General features: G+C 35.9%; 1 protein-coding gene across 10 annotated transcripts in view; it reads left to right on the plus strand.

The window, feature by feature from the left end:
• LCORL (ligand dependent nuclear receptor corepressor like) overlaps positions 1–21,097 on the plus strand; it is an 81,579-nt gene that overhangs the window by 48,247 nt on the left and 12,235 nt on the right. For 3 of the 10 annotated variants that reach the window (XM_065634571.1, XM_065634573.1, XM_065634574.1), the window contains exons 6-7: positions 6,113–6,203; positions 15,370–20,945. In XM_065634571.1, coding sequence (XP_065490643.1) covers positions 6,113–6,203; positions 15,370–20,281 — 5,003 coding nt within the window. In that variant the 3' untranslated portion in view covers positions 20,282–20,945. Of the gene's footprint in view, positions 1–6,112; positions 6,204–7,608; positions 9,264–15,369; positions 20,946–21,097 lie in introns of those variants that run through there. The other 7 variants (XM_065634576.1, XM_065634575.1, XM_065634572.1 and 4 more) reach the window with 7 other exon arrangements.

Raw genomic sequence — 21,097 nt, forward strand, 5'->3', positions numbered from 1 at the left:
AAATACCTTGTGCAGATCAAGATATTTCCTGAGAAAATATCTGTTGTGCTTTGACATACCTCTCTGCTATGGATAAATTACAGTTTTTAGAGATTTATAATTGGCCAGGTTGAAGCATGTTTCCTTTGAGAGGGTAATAAAAAGTACTTTCCTCATACCAGCACTATAGCCTGTCGCTTACTTCAACAACTGGTTATAAAGAATAACTAGTTTAAAATGTCCAGGAGGGAACAAAGTCCCCCAAGACAGATTCTGGTCCTCACTGAGCCCAAATAAATCTTTGAGGAATGAAAAAGGCAGCAGAGGGTGCATGGGGCAGGGTCAGGAAGAAAGTTCTGCTGCCACCCTCAGCTGTTTGAAAATCTATTGATCTTGTGTCCAGAAAAAAACTTAAAGCATAGAGAGACTGAGGTATTTCAATCTTTTTTAATATCATTTGAATTGTTCTTATAATTAGGGTAAACAGCAAGTTTAGAAATATGTGTCTTCAGCAAAATATCTGGGGCTAAAGTAGTTGCCCAGCATATGTAGTTTACTATGTAAAACTTGTATACTGTGTGAGATATTGTAGATTCTCAGAACTTATGCTGCCACGTTTGCTGAGCGCTTTACAGATGTTCAGGGTACTAGTCTTGCTGTGAAGTTTTAAGAACTACCGAAATGAGAGGAAGTATTGAAATAAGACTGTAGCTGGAGAAAGGTTTTGAGCCATCTTATGTTTTCTTCCAGGGAAGTTGTATCGTGCTTCCCGTTTCCCACAAACATACCAATTTTGAGCTATTTTAGCTCTCCACTGTAGTGGCAGCAACACAAGCAAGTAAGATAAAGATGGAAAAAGTCAGTCTGCTCTTTTTATTTTCTTTGTGTTCTAGGTGCAGTGATTCATTAAAATTTCTTTCAATTAGCCGTTGTCAAGAACTATGTATTTTATTATTCTACCTACTGCTCACTTGTCCTAAAGAAAGCTTGGATATATTGAAGAGTTACATTCTTACAGTAGGGAATTGTGAAATTTTTTTAATGGGATTATTTTAAAAAATACATATTATTATGTGTCTAACATAGTATACTTCTTCTGTGTGGAGACTTGTCAAACCTATACCACGGTTTCCTTCTTAGTAGTGTCTTTTAATTGTCGTGCAACTCTTTTTACTATTTGCTATTTGCAATTCCTGTTGCATATTACAAATGAAGTGGCAGTAACAGAGCACGAAGTTCAAATTTGTACATTGCTCTAGATCCTCAAAGTTGAAGCTTTTTTAACTTCAGTACTGTTAAGCAGATGATGACCTAAATATAAATACTTCAGGTTCGTTTTCTGTTGAGGCAGGTGATTTGTGTTTACAGTAGTTGCTTTAAAATGAATTATCTAAATAGTACACCAGATAGTCTTGTTCCTTCACTATGGCAGTGGTTCTTGAACTTAAGAGGAAAGTGTAAGCTTTATTTTGTAAATCAGTAGAAGCATTTTTTTTGCACAGATCAGATTCAAGCTAAGTGCTAGCTCAATACTGAAAAAAGATTCTGCCACTGAAGGTGGCTGGATGATCTTAAGAAAGCTTCTTACTTTCTTCCAGTATCTGCAAGCCATCTCTGAAGTACCACCAAAATATTCAGGTCTGATAGTTCCAGACCTAATAGCCCTCTGTACTGGGTTTCAATGGCAAGGTTTTGGTAGCTGGAGAGGGCTGCAGGGGAGGCATCTACAAGAAGAGGTCAGAGGCTGCCCTGTGCTGGGCACAGCCAGCTCTGCAATGGACCCACCACAGGCCAAGCTGGAGCACATCAGAGAGGTTTGTGGTGCCTCTGTGAAAACATGTTTAAGAAACAGCAAAAATGCTGGGCAGGTGGAAGAGTGAGAAACAGCAGGACAAACAACAAGGGCAGAGAAGGAGAGGAGGCGGCACTCCAGGCACCGGAGCAGGTTGTGGAAGAGACCACTCTGGAGCAGACACCCTGCAGATATTCACCCTGCAGCCACACTGGACCAGTTGGATATTTCCTGAAGGAGCTGCAGCGTGTGGAGAACCAACAACAGAGCAGGGGAAAAGTGCAAGGAGGAAGGAGCTGTAGAGAGGAATTATACTGACTAACCCCAATTCCCAATCCTGCCTGTGCCACCTGGGGACGGGGGGGAGAGGTGGGGTTGAGCATGGGAGAGTGAAGTTGAGCATGGGAAAAGTTGGGGTGGGGATGTGCCTTTTAATTTTTGTCTTTTTATCATTATCCAAATCTATTTTAATTGACAATAAATTAATTTTCCCCAAGTCTGCATTGCCTGTGATGGTAACTGCTCACTGGTCTCCCTGTGTTTATCTTGATGACCGTTTTCATCTTTTACTCCCTGCCCTGTGTTGAGGAAGGGAATGAGAGGCAGGCTAGGTTGAGGGTCCAAATACTGGCCAAGGTCAGTCCATTGCACCCCTGGTACTGAATCATTCAGTACTGAGTATTCAAGCACTGGCATTCAGATATGTCCAGCTGGCCCCTGACTGATAGCAGAGTCCCAAATTATGCTCTGCTTTCTTCTACAGGTGGAAGCGTGGTAACTTGGCAGGGTGCTTTCATTCCTGTGCACCTGGCTAGTAACTAATTAGGCAGTTACTTCATTTGCATACGCAGCAGCACAGAAAATAGCCAGCAGAAGGCATCATCAGGAAAGGCACTGAAGATGAGACGCTGTCCTTTTGTTGCTATTGAAAACCTTATTGAGGTTTACCATGGTATGATGGATAAGGGAGATTTACTAAATCTCACAATACTGGAGCTAGGCAGGGCTCACTGAAACTTGTTGGAATGGAAACGCAGATAAGGGGCAGCTTTTGCACAGCAGATTGTTAACATCAGAACCTGTTGTGACAGGAGGTTATGGAAGCAGTGTCAGTGTTCAAAGTGTCTTGGATAACTTCCTAGCTAACAGAACCAAGGCCGGAAAGTGAAGCTAGAGTAGGCAGGGATGAACCTCTGAGATCCCTCATCCAATGACAGCAGCTGCTGGAAGAGCAGGAGAAGAATGAGCCTCAGGTAGTGGCCAGGCTGATGTGCTCTCCAACACTGGAAGTTTTTCCTACACTTGGAGACTGAGGACTGGGTAGAGTAAGTTGTCTGACTTAGTAGGGCAGTTCATGATAACTAGTGAGAGGTTTCCTGAAACCCAGAAAAAAACCACAAGTTTGCTAGAATTATTACAGAAATATGAACTGTAGGAACTCAAGGGTGACCCATACAGTTTGTGTTACTTACCTCCACCTCCCAGTTTCTCTAACATCATTAATTTGGAGGAGTTCCAAGTGATTGTGGTCCTGATTATTTTGAAGATCTTGGAGTTGCTGCACCTGCTGAGCCGGTGCTGAGAAGCGAAGGCCAAAGGTCGAACCATTTCTTTGAAGATCAAAATAATTTAGTTTGCACAGAAGTAACTTCATTAGAAGACTGTAAGCAGCAGGCCTGAAAAACTTATATTTTTTTTTCCTGTATTATGCAGTGTGTTACACAGTATTGTTTATGAAGACTGTCATCTTAGTAGTCATGGCTTCAGCTAAAGCGTGGAAGTAATCCCATGTCTGTTATTAACACCAGCTTACAGAGTGGATTTCTGTTCCTGATGTCATTCAGTTTGTGTCCAGAATTCTTGCCTAAATACCTATTTGGGTAGCATTCCATTATTTCTTAAAGCTTTACAGCAAATGGCTCTCACTTTCCTACCAATTGTAAGTGCTTCTTTGTTATAATAATAATAAATGATACTACTACAAAGCAGGAAGATCTACCAAAACTAGGAGGTACTGTGTATTTTTAATTAATGTCTTTGACTTATCAGCCCTTTCTGCATCAGTTTGGAGGGTTTTGTGTTGTTTGGTTTTTAATGCATATGAAATCACTGATTAAAAGCCATGTCTGGGGTGACTTTACCTGGTATTTTGTATGTATATAAAATTTCTTGCATGGTTCTTTTTCACTATTCACATCTTCCCATGAAGCACTGTCTTCAGGGAAGTGTCATGTACTTCATGAATACATTTGCTGTGTTGGAGGAACCAACTTTCTTGAACCTGAAATGATTCTTTAGTTCTGCTTACCCTCTAGAGGCCCAACACCAATCTTAATTTTTTGTTTCAGGACCCTGCATTTTCCATACTGTGTTCTTAGTCATTTTTTCAGCTTACTGATGGCCTTGTGTTGCCAAAGCCTATCAGGAAAGATTGGAAATGAAAATTATTTTGGTTAGATTTCGTTATGGAATCTTGTAAGAGTATTTGGGTTTTGTTTGGTGTTTGGGTTTTTTCTTTTTTTTCTTAAAAATCTAGCTTCACATTTTGTAGATTGGATACAGAGAGATGGTTAGCTCTTCATAAGTTGATGAGTTGTGAACTTTGAAGCAGTTTTTTCTCTAGTGACTTTGTCCAGTGGTCTCTTCTAAACTTTTTTTATTATAGTGGGCAAACTTGTGAAAGGGAACACACAAATACTTGAGAGGGAGATGTGCTTTGTATGATTGACAGAATACAACAGATGAAATCCGTCTGTTGCACGGGCCTCAGGAACATTGTGAGCTTACATATTTGGGACACTTCAAAGCTGGGCAGGCCAGATCATCTCTGTAAAATATTCCTGTAGTGGTTTTAATTGGCTTTTCCTTCTGGAATATCACTGCATGAGAAAGGTTGACTAGCATTAACTAGTCCTTCCTTTATCATTCCTAGGATTACAGAAGGCTTTAAAAGTAATGTTTTCAGGATAAAAGGAGCATTTTTGACAAGTGGCATATTATTTATAAATATTTTTTCACCTTATGATGCTATTTTTTCTCTATTTACTCTTCTTCAAGTAATACAAAATAGTTGGGGAAAAAACAGTCAAAAATCATTAAAAATAGTCCAAAACAAATAGCTGGATTTGATTATTACACCAAACTCTTATTTCTTTGCAGTATTGGTATAAAGGGGAGTTACCCTAACTATTTTTCTGACTCCTTATTCAAGTGTTGGCATTCGGACTATTCAGCTTTGTGTCTGCATCTGAGGCTGTGGGGAAATACATACAATTAATTGATGTAACATGAAAATGACACTAATGTAAAAAGGGCTAGCATAAAATTGCTTGTAGAGTTGAATGTTGAGCTACATTTTGAAACTCAAAATTGGATTCGCAGAGCTCAGGTACACAAAAACAGCTCAAGTTTGAAACAGAGAACCATGGAAGAAAGGTATGAAATGAAATATGTTTAGGGGATTTATCTATAATTTAAATGTGATTTTTTTTTTTTTTAAATCAAAAACTAGAAGGAGTATTTCAGGTGCTAATTACTTTCTTTAATTTTTAATGTTCTCAAATATTGATTTTAAAAGTATATGGTTTTCTTTTTCAATACTTACATATAAACCTTGAATTTAAAATTTACCAGTGACTTAACAGAGTGGACTCCCACCCCAGTTTAGGTCTTTCCATTTCTCTAGTTTAATTATTACATATATGTGGGGGCAGCAGGGGGAGTGTATATAAACAAACTGTTAGAACCTTTAATGACATAGACCTCATATGCTTAAAACTCTGTGTTGGGCTTGAGCTCTTTTCCCAGTTACTGGGGTGCTGCTTTCTTATCCAGTAACCTGGTCTGATCTCGTAGCTGACCATGCTCTGAGTAGGAGGTTGGTCTAGAGGCCTCCTGAGATCTCCAGTAGCTTGAATTATCCTGTAATCCTGTGAGTTAGTTATGTCAATTTTAACTTCAGTATCAGGCTTGTTTGTTTACAGTATGACAATATGAATATATGAATAATAATAAAAAGTGCATTGCTTTGGTTGCCTTTAAAGTAAAGAGTGCAATATATATGCGTACTTGATTTTTAGGAAAGCAGTCACGTGTTTGTGTTTAAGACAAATTTTTCTTTTAAACTTTATTTCTGATTTTTTTTTCTTAATTCTAAAATCTTTTGTTACAAACCAAATATATAAAAACATTTGCTGACAGCTGACATTGTTAAAACAGTAAGATGTCAGAGATTTTACAAGTAACTGCTTTAAAATTGTGCCATAGGTACAAACATTTGCTAACAAAATTTCCGAGATAATCCCTAAACAGCTGCTATCATCCACTACTCATTCTTTGCAGGGGATGGAGTGCTAGATCTCTCTACAAAGAAAAGCGCAAGGTTGGAAGAACCAAAATATGATCCGTTGTGTTCTGAAAACTCAGTGTCTGGGTAAGCAACGTTTAGGACTCTCTTCGGCTTCTGTCAAATACAATCCAGGTTTCTCTTCTCCGAAGTCAGGTTTTATGTTCATAACATATTTGTATATACTGACACACACGTGGTTCCTATTTTGCTTTCAAAAGAATTCTTGTCACTCATAAGTGTGTGTCTATGTATATATTATATGTTTCATTTGTCGTTTTCCTTTTTTTTTCTGTTTAAAGAAAAGTTATCAGAACAATCACCAAACTTTAGTTCATGTTACTAAAAAATGAACTGAAAATTGATTCCATAACACATTAAAAGTAATAGGATAGTAGAATAAAATGTAAATATATTCTTTCAGAGTCTATTCAGGAAACTCCAATTTTGGACAAAAATTAAAATGTTAATATTCAGATTTAAAATATTTTTCAACTAACATGAACAAGTTAAATGACTATTATCTATACTATTCCTTAGTACGAGAGAAAGCAAGTGTGCACGAGAGAGAGAGCTCTTAATCATCATACTTACATCATGGTTCTGACTATGGTGTGTGGTGGCAAATGGTTAATTTCTGTATTCAGCAAGAAAAATGTTATTGCATCTGCTGAAAGCTACCACAAAACTAGTGAAACACATTGTTTTGTTGGATTTTGTTATGATCTTGGCATCCTCCCATCCACTAGCCATAGCAAGACCCTTTTTGTCACCTGTATGTCTTACCAAATAACTTATTACAAATAGGACTACAATAGCAGTATTTGTTAAATGATGTAAAATTGCATTTTATTAGTTTGCTGATATAAAGAAGTTTTAAAATGAAAATGACTTTGTAATTAGAGAGCTGTAAATAGTGACTAGAAGTTTTTAAAACTGTTTTATTTTGCCAAACTGGACTTGATTGTTAACTACAGCACTTGTTGTAGAAAGCCTAGTTTTGTGTAAGTCTGGGATGTTTGTGTGTAGTTATGTACTTATTTCTGCAAATTTTCTATGAGGGGGTTGACTCTTTTATTACTTGTTTAGCGGTAACGTCACGTTTCTACTAACAAAAAGCTCCTTCAGGATTTGGGTATTTAATGGAATGTTAATTGTATAATTAAAAGTATAACAGTGTTGCTCGGCAAGCATGTGAACAAGGGAATATAGCAAGCACATGAGAATATTATCAAATACTGAGCTAGGATATAAAGTTCTTGGAAGGGCTGCTGTAGAAGCCACCGTATGATTTTTGACGCGCTGTCCTACCAGAACTGTAACATTTTGCTAGGATAATCATTTAACTACCACAACTCAAAGGCTTAAAAGTATCAGAAGCAGTGATGTTACCGAAGCAAGGAGTATAATAAAGGAGTGGACCCTTCCCTTCCATAGCTGTGTGAGAGTCTCTCATACATCAGTTTACCATCGTTTCATTCCATCCATCCAGGAGACTACACAGACACAGAGAGGACTATGTGGAAAGAAGTGCTGAGTTTGCAGATGGTTTGCTCTCAAAAGCTTTGAAAGACATTCAGTCTGGAGCACTGGACATAAATAAAGCAGGCATACTTTATGGCATACCTCAAAAAACTTTACTTCTCCACTTAGAAGCCTTACCAGCAGGAAAGCCTGCACCTTTTAGAAACAAAACTCACGATTTCAATGATAGTTATTCGTTTAAAGACAGTAAAGAAACTTGTGCGGTCCTACAAAAAGTAGCCTTGTGGGCAAGAGCTCAAGCAGAGCGCACAGAAAAAAGTAAACTCAGTCTACTTGAAACCTCAGAATTAAAATTCCCAACAGCTTCCAGTTACCTCCACCAGTTAACTCTACAGAAAATGGTCACTCAATTTAAAGAAAAAAGTGAAAGTCTACAATATGAAACTTCAAGTCCTACTGTACAATTAAAAATTCCTCAGCTAAGAATAAGTTCTGTGTCCAAACCACAGTCTGATACTGCTGGTCTTCTGGATGTTATGTACCATGTTTCTAAAACCTCCTCAGTCTTAGAAGGATCAGCTCTTCAAAAATTGAAAAATATACTCCCTAAACAGAACAAAATTGAATGTTCTGCACCTGTAACTCACTCAAGTGTTGACTCCTACTTTCTGCATGGGGACCTCTCTCCTTTGTGTCTTAATGCTAAGAATGGGACAGTAGATGGAACCTCAGAAAATACAGAAGATAGTTTGGATCGTAAAGATAATAAGCAACCAAGAAAAAAACGTGGCCGCTATCGGCAGTATGATCATGAAATAATGGAAGAAGCAATTGCAATGGTAATGAGTGGGAAAATGAGTGTTTCCAAAGCACAAGGAATTTATGGGGTACCTCACAGCACTTTAGAATATAAAGTAAAAGAAAGATCTGGAACATTGAAGACTCCGCCGAAGAAGAAACTCCGATTACCAGATACTGGCTTATTTAATATGACAGATTCAGGGACTGGCAGCTGCAAAAATAGTAGCAAGCCTGTGTAGAATAATTGTTAGCGAATTGTTTTGTGTGTGTGTATGTATGTCTGTATACACACACTGTGTGAGAAATACATATGCTCACTCTGACAGAAGACGTGAAATTATACAGTTCAAAAACCACATACATGCCTTTTGAAAAATAGTTCTATTCAGGGTTTTCACTGTGGACAGAATTATAGAGTTTCTCACTTAATTCTGCTAGTGTGTATTTAATATAATCCTTGTATAAATAGGTGAAAAGATTCAGGTTTTATTTAGTAGTCAATAGCATAAAGATGTTTTGGGAAAACAAGTATTTGTCATGTGAAGCATAATTTTTAATTGGTGAAGAACCACTCTACCCATTCAATAATCCATCTTATTATGGAAATACGTGACCAAGGGTTAGCAGGCTTTTATACTTCACAGAATACTTGCAATAAATTGTAAGTAACTCAGATTATACAAATCAAGGGATTTTTCTTAAAAAGCTAGTTCCTTACAAGGAAGTGGATTTGTGAAGTATTAGTAGGATATAGTAAAGTCTGTGAAAGAAAACGTTCATTGTTACTTAAATATCCAATACAAGTAAGAAAAGCATTTCATTACTAAAAATGTGTGTTTAGCAGGCATAAACTGCATTTTTTTAATTGTTTTAAGATTATTTTGTTGTTGGTTTAGAAAGAAATTGGTGTTTACAAAGTGTACACTTATAAAACCTGAGAAATTACTGTAGTTATAGAATTATTAAATATAAAATAAGATGGAATACTAAGAGCATAAAATAATTTAAACTTTAACATAATTTTCCTTTTTAGTTTGACAAATAAGGTAACTTGTAAGGTTTAAAAAGAAAGTTGGAATGCAACTTAGAGCATGTTCATAATGTGCACAGAATGAGCTTGAGAATGGTTTGGGTTTGGTTTTTTGTTTGTTTAAACGTGCTGGTTAGTTAATGTTATGACTACTTAAAATTTATTTAAGGATTGTGTCACACTCCTATTGAAAAACCTCACTGTAACTGTAATGTATTTGCTGCTGTGACATTTCAAAACATTTTCAGTTTATCAAAATGAATACCAAGTTACATTATCATTTTGCTAATAACCAAATTTGCAGTTCAGGGTCTTGATAGAAATACAAATATTAAACAGTGAAGCTGTTTTGAACTTTCAGTAGTATAAATTCTTTATAAATTTGGTAGTTAGAAGTTAGGCAGTTCACTTTAAATACATAACTTTTAATAGAATTTAAGGGAGACCAATTACCTTCATATTGCAGTTTTTACATGAATTTCAAAGTATTCACATTGGACTTTGTATCATTTTTTTCTGTAATATCACAAAGTATATGTCTACCCATGAAGAATGGGAGCTTGCTTCATACGTTCAATACTGAACATCAGTGCCCTTTTCCTCTAGAAATATTTTTTTTTCTGTATGTATCTAATTTGGCAAAGAAAAAGATTTTTCTCAAACTTGTATACATTCGGTGCACATGCATACATTTTTCCCCCACTTAGATTTGCATGTGTATAGGCTGGTTATATAAATGAAACGGGGCATTACATACATATGGGCCACATCAGGTGATGTGATTGATAGATAAACTTGCCATTAAATTCAATGGAGAATGTACTGCAATATTGATGGTAAAATCTAGCCCATATTTATTAACACTACTAAAAAATAACAACTTCCATTTTAAACCAGAATAATCCATTGAAACTGCACAACTTGTGTCTCCATTCTTTGGTCTCTCAGATCTATGCTGAATCTTCTCAGTGATTAAGGTTTACTTGCATATTACAGAATGAATCCTTTTTTAAGTGGAACTGTACCTGATAACAAGGAGGTCACAAAACAGCAGATGTCAGGGTCATCATTCATTTTAAAAGAATTAAGCCATATTTTGTGAGGACCAGAAGGATTAATTTGTGAATATATCCCCGCTGAAAAATGAAGTTGAAAAAACCGTAGATGTTCCAAGATCTGTCTTTATACAGTTTTACCTGCAAAAATTTTGGGCTTCAATACATTGCCTAATATTTATACTATACTGATGTTTTCTACTCCTCAGACAATGTTATAAATTTGAATCAGAAGTTTTTATTGAAGGCAAGTTACAGTACTCTTTTTATATCATTTAAAAGATGACCTGACCAAATAATTAACAGGATTCATAAAATCAGGGATCATTTTACTATTGACTTAACAGTACTCAGTAGTTTTGTATGTAATATTATAATTAATTTTCAACATTTTAGTACTTGTATTTATTTTTTGGTCAGAAATAGTATATTAAGATATTTTTTGATAGTTTATAGACGATACTCAACCTGTAAGTGTTTAAAGGAACAGAATTATTTGTTTCTAATTATTAGGCTAACCTTTGATTACACAATTAAGGAAAGGCAGGGAAACATGTAGATTCTCCTTCCCCAACCCCTATGTATTCCATTAAATGTCATTTAAGATTACACATTTTGAACTGTTTTATAAATTCAGTTACAAGTCACTACTTAGTAATTGACAATTTCTGAAAATTCCTGTTTCAGCAGAATTTTAAATGAAGGCGAAAGCAAGCCCTACATGCTTTCTACTTATTTGAATGTTTCTCAAGTATTTTATATTAAAAAACAGTGCCTCTGTTTTTAGAACTACTGCTCAGTAAAGCTGTTTAAACCATTTCTGGTAGCTAATGACAATTTTATATTAAATTGTATATTAACTTTAGTGAGACTGATTTTTTTTTTTTTTAGTTGTTTACAGTACAAATACTTGTATTTGTTTTTTAATTGCAGTATTTCCATTGTCGCAGTAATTTAGTAAAACTCTGTGGCTGCCTTGATTTTTGACAGATTTTTGTTAACAACTGATTTCTAGGCAATTAGTTATATTTATGCATAAATCAATTGCACTATAATTCATGAATTATTTATTACAATATTTTCTAATGAATTCCATGTATTTGTCTTGTGTTGTAAATGTACTGTAATTCTGTTTTTCCTTTGTGTTGTTATATTCCTAAATCTGATTGTATGAATTTAATTGTTTAGTTAACGTGTTTCTACGTTGTAATTTGTAGTAAAGCACTTCAATGCTTTTGCACATAAATTTACAACACTGATGTGATTGATTTGCTCATTCAGTAAAAAAAAGAAAGAAACAAAACCCTGTACACTGACTCATTTGACTTACTCCTGAGGCACAAGTTTATTAGCAGTGGCATGAGATCAAGAGCTGTACAAATTAAGCACATAATGACTCATGTACTCTGAGACTTCTATATATCAGAAATAGTAGCTTTAAGGAAGGATGATTTCTCATAATTGATGCCTTATTTCTAAATGAGAAGAAATTCAGAAAACTAGTTCTATAGCCGTTACATCCTTTAGTTTGAAGCTAAACGTTACCTATTCTGTATTACAGACAACTTACAGGTTTTTTTGAGGGATTTATCTACTTAATAGTCAGAAAACAAACATTTCTATAAGACAAATTTATATTTCTATGCTGTTCATATGAGTACTTGAAAGTATGTTGTGTTCGTGTTCCCAGTCTGCAGAGGTTGCTAGATTGATAGGTCTTGTCTGTGGTTGAGACGACAGAGGATAGAATGTTAGGGAAGGAAATCTTTTAGGAGTCCTCTGAGCTCTTTCCTGTTAGTTTTTTTGATTTGTGGAGGAGGCAAAGGTTTGGTATTTTATATATAAAATAATATGCTGAAAGGCTAGTACATAACTTTATCACATCTCTCTATTTTTGCCAATTTTGGACGCCAGTCAGTCTCCACTCCGGGCTATTAACTGCCCCTGCCCTTCAGCAAGGAAGTAATGTCATTCCATGCTTCAGTTTGTCTTCAGAGGGATTGTGCACAAAGGGTGCGGGGGGAGCAGTGGGTATCGGTCCTCTCAGCCCCTCCTTTCCCTGCCCCTCTCTCCAGCCATCTTTTTGTGGGAGATGTGTAGGAAGTGCAAGACTGTTCTGTGAAGGATGTATCCAGTTGTGAAAGTGATAGCTCTTCCTGTTATGACCTTCTTGTTTAAACCTTTCATCTTGAGGATAGTCTAAACTACTGTGTGACAGAACACATTTAATAGGCTATATAGGAATTACAGGAAACTGAAATAATTCCATAATTGTATTGAAAAACTATAAAAAATTAGTTCGTTTTAAAATATGGACATATCTATGGAGAGACACATTAAAGAAAATGTGTTGCTTTAATGCTTTAATTTGCGTATCAAGCTCTGTTCCCAAATGATGACTAAGTAAGGGGTCAATGTGTCTTCACAAAGTTGGAAGATCACTTGGAGTGCGGTTCTATTACAGTAGAATAATTAAAGTTGTCTGTCAGCTTTATGAACTAACACGCTTCAAGGGAAAGCAGGTTATAGATGTTACACAAGGGTAAATAACCCCAAAAGAAATTATGTTAGAAGAATGTCCAGTATTTCTGTGATAACCAGGGTATGACTTAACACAGTAGGTTGATCTCCACGTGCAAATTTTAAGCAGCTTTGAGACCTTTGGAAACTTTTGACTTTGAGAAGGCTTTAGGGCTCTGGAAGTGTTTTCCACCGGTGAGCATATTTTAAATAGCAGTTGTGGATATAGGTCCTCTACAATAAAGGCTCTCCAGTGAAACTCCATTAGACAAACCTTGCAAGTCTGGACAGACAGCAAGCTATCTCTGTCTAGAGATTCAGTCTAAAAAGACACTACTATAGCCATCTTTTTAGCAAATTAGTACTTACCAAATTTACTGTGACTTTCAAAGTATTGAAGACCTAGCGCTGTGTTCATTTTTTTTTCTAGATAGCCTTTCAAAACATAATTAAAGTCATGGTGGTGGGGAGGGCAATTAGTTTTTATCTGTAATTGTATTGCTGGAATAAGCTGCTTTGTCACAAGTGCAGTGATACGTTCCAACACCTCGTGACCCCTGATTTTTTTTGGACTGAGTAACACTCAGACTCTTCTCAGTGTAGTGCTGTTTCAAAAGCAGTCAAATCCTGACAATGTTATGCCCTTGAATAATGCTGGTTTTACTTTAGATTGGAAATGCAAATACTTTTTTTTATCTTTAAGACTTCAGTTGAGTTTAAACATAATTGCAATTTCAGCTAATACCATCGCAATTATCTTATGCTTTTGAGTCAATGTCATCTAGATGCTTGATTTTGATTATGTACTGTTTCACACTAAATATTACAGGAGAAAGAAAAAACATAAGGAATTAAGCATATGAGAAAGTAAGCATAGTTGACTGGTTTTAAGCTCTAAACTTTAAAACTCATGTAGGACAGTAAAAATAGAAATGTGTATGTATAAATTCCAGTAAGAAACCTGAAAACTTAAATTTACTATTGATGCTAATAACATTGGGTATGAGATAATGAGTTGGTAACTTTATATTAATACAGCACATTAAGTTTTAAATACGTATGTTCCTCGATCAATACAGTTGTAAACCTAATCAAAATGACTTTTTTTTTTCCAAAATACAGGCCTAAATGCAAAAAAATTACAGGAGTTAGTAGGGCAAAAAGTTAGTGCCATGTTCAGAGTTTGGTGATATGTTTAAACAATACATACTTTTCTAAAACAGAATTCTTCTAACATTTTCCGCTCATGCAATTGGTTTCAGTAAAACATTTGAATTAGGTGTTAACTATCTGTTGATAGTTGCTATCCAGCATAAGGATTTTGTATTTAATTGCAGAAATATCTGTATTAATTTCTACCATGGAAAATTTTCAGCTTTTCAATATAAATGATTGATTAGGTAAGTAGTGACATTAGTTTTAATAATTTATAAGAAATTAATTAAATAGCAAAGGTAGTATTTTATAAGTTACTTTATTTTCAGTTAATATATGGAGAACAACTGCTCAGAAGTCTTATTTAGATATAGGCCTATGCTGTATTTGAGACTTAAAGGATACTAACCTTTGTTATATAAGTTATTTATTCCAGTGGTGATTATCTCTGTTTCTGTTTAATGAAGGAATCCGTGTGTGTGTGCGCACGTGTGTGTATGTGTGTGTAATATATTGCAGTGAAGAAAGAGCCTGTGATGTACCGCTGCAGTTTATTTAAAGACGAGAAGGGAAACTTCTGTCTGCAAAGAACAGTAACAGTAGCAAATGATTATTTTTTCCATCTTCTGTTAGCCTAAGTCTTCTTTAAAAATAAATATAGAAATAAAAATGTCTTTAGAAGGATCTTTAAGAGTATCCTGAAGAGCATTCAATGCACTTTGGTATATGAATATCTTAGGGTGGGATTCAGGAAAGGTGGATTGCTTCTTGCCTCTGCCGCAACCTTGAGTTGTGACCTTAGGCAAGTCATTTCCCCTCTCAGTGCCTCCCTTTGTGAAATGGGAGTAATACTGAGCTCCCCGGGTTCATGGTGAGGTTTTTCTTCATTAATGACTAAGGTAGTTTGAAATAATAGAAAGTTAACGTTATTGTAATTACACTTAGATATGAGAAGTTATGTTTCAAGCTGGTTTTTTAGTCCCTTAATTTCTTCCTGATTATTTTTCTTATGGCAGGACTATCACGGCTATAGATAAGATGCACATCATTGCTAGCGATACTTGCAAGTGTGATTGAATAGTGCAGCTAGAACAGAACTGTTTTGCAAACTTCAGGTTTTTAGGCTTGAGTTTAACCATTATAACAAACATTAGATACGGTGTTTTACTGTAATTTATATTTTGTTTTGATTTGTTTTCATTTTCAGTTCAAGCTCAACAGCTGATGCAAATTCAGAGGAAACAACTAATTTGGAAAAAGGAAAATCAACATTAAACAAAGTTTTGGAGTCTTTTTGTTCATATCACTGGCAACAGACTTTGGCTATGTTAAAATTTTTAATACAAGATGAAAATGTTCCTATAGTATGCAGTTGCAAGCAAACACATTTGGTCCACTCTGAAACTCCCACTTCCCTTACTGAAGAGGATGTTCACATTTCATTTTGCAGTTGTAATGGACATATGCTGACAAAAAGGTGCTGTTTACAAAATCAAAGACCAAACACTTGTTTACCACCTCTGTCTGTTTGTATTAAAGATTTTCATTCTTTGTCATGCCAAGCTGTAGCAATTGGATGTATTAAGACAATGGTGAACAAAACATGTAGTTCTCATAAGTATTGTGCTGAACAATTGCAAAATTATAACAGGCATTCTGTGAAAGCAGCAGCATGTACATATTCAACTAAGGATTGTGATCTCTTGAACAGCATTAAAAATTCAAATAGATCTCGGAGCCCATCACCGCCTCCACTATCACCTGTACAGAGTAAAGAATTCGAATCATTGGAAGGATCAGCTATAGATTTTCCGACTTTAGACAATAAGCTTGAAATATCCGTCAACCAGCCTCCATCCCTCTTGCCAGCTGAAGGAAGTAAAGGAGAATTTGAATACAAAGGCAAAACATGCAGAGGAAAAGAGACTGAATATTCAGATGGAACGTTGCTATCAACAGACCAAGAAAGCTACAATTATTGTATAAATTCTGAGAAGGCTGAGAAAGGTGAACATTCTGCCATTTTTCAAGATTTAATAGACCGTATTAATGAAAAGTTAAAATCAATAGACACTACAGATATAGCAACAAATCCCATCAAACTTTCTAGCAGTGACAGGGCACCAGAAAATGATGTTAAATTAGGAGACTTCATAACTTCTCTTTTGCATAATGCTAAGGCAAGTGATTACAGCTTTATGGAATTGCTTCACCAACATGATAAACAAATGGAAAACAAAATTATCCAAACAAGATTTCGCAAGCGTCAGGAAACTTTATTTGCGACGTATAATTCTCCTGATTCACCATTCATTCGACGACAGTCTTTGCAAATCAAGAGGGAGCTTGCAAGCCTTGATGAAACTCTTGTGAGAAAAAAATCAATTTCTGAGAGAAATGCAAAGAAATCTACAAAAAAATTTGATAAAATATATCCAAATAAAAACCACAGTTTTACTGTGATAGATGATGAGGCTTTGCAACATCTCGAAAGTAATCCATGCACAAATTGCCAAACCAAACCAATGTGCTTTCCAGTACACCAAACAGAATCTTTCAAACTACCTCTTACTAATTTTCAAACCAGCTCCAGCTTTCTAGTTTTTTCAGAAAACAGTGCTATTGCAGCCAGCCAGCCAAACCTCGCAAAAACACACGGAGGTTGTGCAACCTTGAAAGAGACTGATCATATTCCTCTACAGGATGAGAGTATTGAAATCTTGGGCAGAACTAAACGTAACGTTGTGCCTCCTGGATGGTATTCCGTGTATGTAACAAACAATATTGTGTTTAGAAAGTCACCCAATGCAAAAAAGTCTTTGGAAAGTTTGGAAAAAATGAAAATAAATGAAGATGCTCATGGTGGAAGACACAGCGACATAAATATAAGCAAAATTGTGAAAGACACAAATCTGCAAGTTGTTGTAGAGCGTTTAGAAGATACAATAAACTTGGCCAGAAAGACTAACAATTCATTGCTGGATAGTTACAAAATAACCCAGAAATTAAAAGATCATGCTTATGAAGAGGTTATGAACCAAGCTGCTAGGAAAGGCTTACCTTTCACTCTGAGTGAAATGGGGTGCACAGGACAAAGCTTCTTTCCACATTCGTATGTGCCAAGCAGCAGTAAAACCAAATCTGTGTGTGTGACAACAAACAAACAAGAAATGGTTATAGATCAAGAAATTAATGACAGCCTTTTGAAATCTCTGACCTTTGATTCATCCGCTTCAACTTCCAATAATGGGGATTTGCACACAACTTCTGAAGCTAGGGAGATCCCTTCTCCCTTAAACTACTCTAGTCCTATTAAGCTTATGTTTGTCTCAGAGGTTAATAGTAGTGAAGGAGTCAAATATACTTTGACATCTGCAGCCGCATCTTCTAAAGGAAGCACAGATATCTGTTTGTTTCAGGGGCACACAAACACTTTGTTAGATGAAGAGGCCACAGGAGATCTTTCTCATGCAATCTCTGTCAAGGATTGTGATCACAATGAAAATGATACCAAGGAGTCGTCGAGTTGCGTTTATGCGGAAACAATTACAAGCTCTTGTCCAGTTGGTCAAACTAACTTAAATGACTTGAAACAACATGGTGAGGCTGTGGAGAAATCAAGCATTAGCATCGAATCAGTTTTAAAAAGAAAGCCTGGTAGGCCAAAGAAAATAGGTCCTCAGGTTGTTAAGCAGGTTAAGAGACCTATTGGACGGCCTCCAAAACCAAAAATAGATGTGACTGAAAGCACAGAACGTAGACCTGAGCTTAACAGTGATGGTAAAAATCCCAAATCCGATGCAGCAGTAATGGAAGAAGTTAACAGCAACAAAAATATCACTGTGACAGTTGTTTTTGGAAGGTCAAGAAGAACTAAGAGACATGTTTCTGAAGGTAATCTAAATGTAATCAGCATTCTGCCCACACAACACATTGATTCTAATTTTGCTAATGACCACAGCAAAGCGAGGCACAATCCAGAAACTGAAAATGCTTTGACCGAAATTGTAAAAGCCTTACAGAATTCTTCTACTGAAAATGAGGTCTCTGGTTATGACTATGTCAGACCTATCAAGAGTAACCTAGCATCACCACTTCCTTGCAGCAATGTTATACGGCCAATTAAGAAACCGTTAACCACCATTCGAAAACCCGGTAGGCCAGCAAAGGTAAAAATCTCCGGCATATCAGTGACCGTGAATAGAGTTTCACCTCAGGAAAGAAAAGTGAGTATTAGCAACTGTTTGCCTCCTTTACAACAGCAGAACGTGTTAGAAAAAAACATCCCACAGGAGAGAAAAAATCAACTGTGCAATAATATGGGTCAAGTAAAGAGCATGCAGAAAGATTCTAGAGAGAACGGATCAAACAACGTTATTACAACAGTGTCAAGAAAACGCGAAATTCCAATGAGGCATTCTGCTAGAGACAGAAAACCCTCACTGCATTTTTTACATTCATTAGCATCTTCTAGTGCATTTACATGTAGAAGTGCCTTACTACAGAAATCTTACAAACTCCATTTGAAAAAAGCTAAAGGTCGAAAGGAAAAACATTGGCAATCAAATCAGAGCACAGCATCCAAAGATACCTCAGAACTAAGAAATTCAGGAAATGCAAAAAAGGATCTTAAGGATGGTGAATTCAGGCCCTTTAATGAAGTATCATCAGACCCCATTTTTTCATGGAATCCCTCTCTCAGGTGGTGGGCTACTTCCACGTCAAGTGACACTTTGTTGGAAGAACTAAATAATAGATTTGAGCAGATAACTAATACCTGGTTGCGAGTGGGGGGAAATGAGTTCGATAAATGTGTTTGTGAAAAAAGGGATCCCATTGAACAAGACTGTAATACTGAAATGGCAAAGCCTTTAGACTCCTGCCTTGTAGAATTTGAAACATCGCCTATAAAAATGCTTTTTCAGAAAAAGTGTAATATGAATGAGCTCTGCACCTGGTTTATGCAAACTACAGAAACACAGTCTCTCTCTCTAGTGAGAAAGGCAAATGCTCGCAATCCTTTAGAAGTAGTTAGCACTAGAGAGATAAAGATGGAAACTAAACAATCTGATGTTAGTACTTGCCCTTTCAGAAAGCACTTTAAAAAGTTTGCACTATCCTCTCCTTCAAAACCAGCAGGGAAATTACAAATGTTACATAACATGGTGAGGTCTCCAGTCTTAAGCATGAAAAGGAATTTTACGTTAGCCAGATTAAAAAGAAATGAATTTAAGAAGTTACAGCGTGATAGGTGGGGACAAACGAAAAAGCTGTATAATCAGGCTCCCGGAGGCTGGAAATCGAAAAAGAAAAATTTACAGTTCTTTTGCCAAAGCCAGTTGTTTACAAGTGCAAGTGGGGAAAGCAATGATGAAATGCCCAAGCTCCAGAAAAAAAATACAGTAGAAATCCATCCCACTCAGACTTTGGTAGAATCTCAGAGTAGCCTCCTGCCAACAGCAAATGAAGCCAGAGATGCATTTGTTCAACAGATGATGGGATCTTCTGACTTTAACTCACATCCTGGTTTAGCAAATATACTTAAGTCACATACAGAGACAAATGGAACAATTTGTTGCCAGCAAAATGTTAGAAAAGGACAAAGCCAAGATAAACTCTTTCAAAATACTTGGAAAGCCAAAACCTTTAAAGATTGTAGAATATTTCTGAGAAAAATCAACCATATTGAGCAGCACAGTTCATTTAAGTTAAATAATGTCATTTATTCTCCTGAAGCTGTTGAAAGTAAAAGCAATCAGGCCTATATGGAAGAAAAAAGGCATCCTCTTTTAAGGTCCCATTCTACTAAGCAAAATGCATTAAAGAAACAAGAAAATGAAATGGAAACATCTAAACGATCTAATTCTTCTACAGTGACTGAAAGGTTGGATGGCCAGTTTCACGGTAGAACATTAAGTAGTGATGTAAACCATGATGATAATCTTGCTGGTAGTTCTGAAGTTCTTATCAGAATAAACAAAAGAAAAAGTCCGCAATGGGAGACCACTGATACAAATATCAGAAAAAGGCATAAGAGACAATCATGCAGTGGTGGACAAATGGCAACTTATTACCCAAAGTACCAAGTAGGTAAGTTCCTGTTCCCCCCTTCATCTTAAAATTGCAATCTTAAAGAATTGGATAAGTCAAACAACTAAGTACCTTGTGGTTTGTTTGTTTTTTTTTTTTTGTATTGCATGATATTCAATTTAATTTTAGAGAGGTAATGAAATTAACCATTGTATAGTATCAGAATAATGCAGGAAGTGCAGCTTGAAATGTATATAGTATGTTACACAAATCTTTCAGCTACGATAGGTGTGTTACATTCTATTATGGCTGTAGCACACCACGATAAAAGAAAAAGAGCTAATATAGTTCAAACAGACAACAAATCAAGTTCTGACATATGCAAAGTCAGTTGTAACTGGTTATTAATTTCAAAAGGAACAGAATTTCATTCCACCGTGTAGTTTTTCATATTGTGAAGAGGGGTAAATTATAAGATGAAGCAGAAATTCAGTGTATTAACATATAGTTGTTTAAAAAAAGTCATTGATTTCTAATGTAAATCTGTAATGGTTTTATACATGAAAAACCAGTACTGCGTACTTCTGAGAAGTATTCCTTCGGAGATCCGTTTTAGTATCCATTCAATGCCAAATGAAATCTGCTGACTCTAAAGGGGTTGTGCATTGAATCCTTACAGAACAATTTAAAATGCAAAATTATTCTAGACAAGTACAATATACACTTACTATGCTAACTTTATTGGCTTGGAATCTTTTTAGGCTAGTGTGAAATTAAATCCATTTTTAAAGCTAGATATTTATAATACATTGTAAAAAAAAAAAAAAAAAAGGGTGATCTCAGAAAAGACATTATATTACTTACAAAAAGAGTACACTTGTGAAATTATTTCTTTTGTTTTGTGA

The sequence above is a fragment of the Caloenas nicobarica genome, chromosome 4 (assembly GCF_036013445.1).
Source record: "Caloenas nicobarica isolate bCalNic1 chromosome 4, bCalNic1.hap1, whole genome shotgun sequence".
NCBI classification, from domain to species: Eukaryota; Metazoa; Chordata; class Aves; order Columbiformes; family Columbidae; genus Caloenas; species Caloenas nicobarica.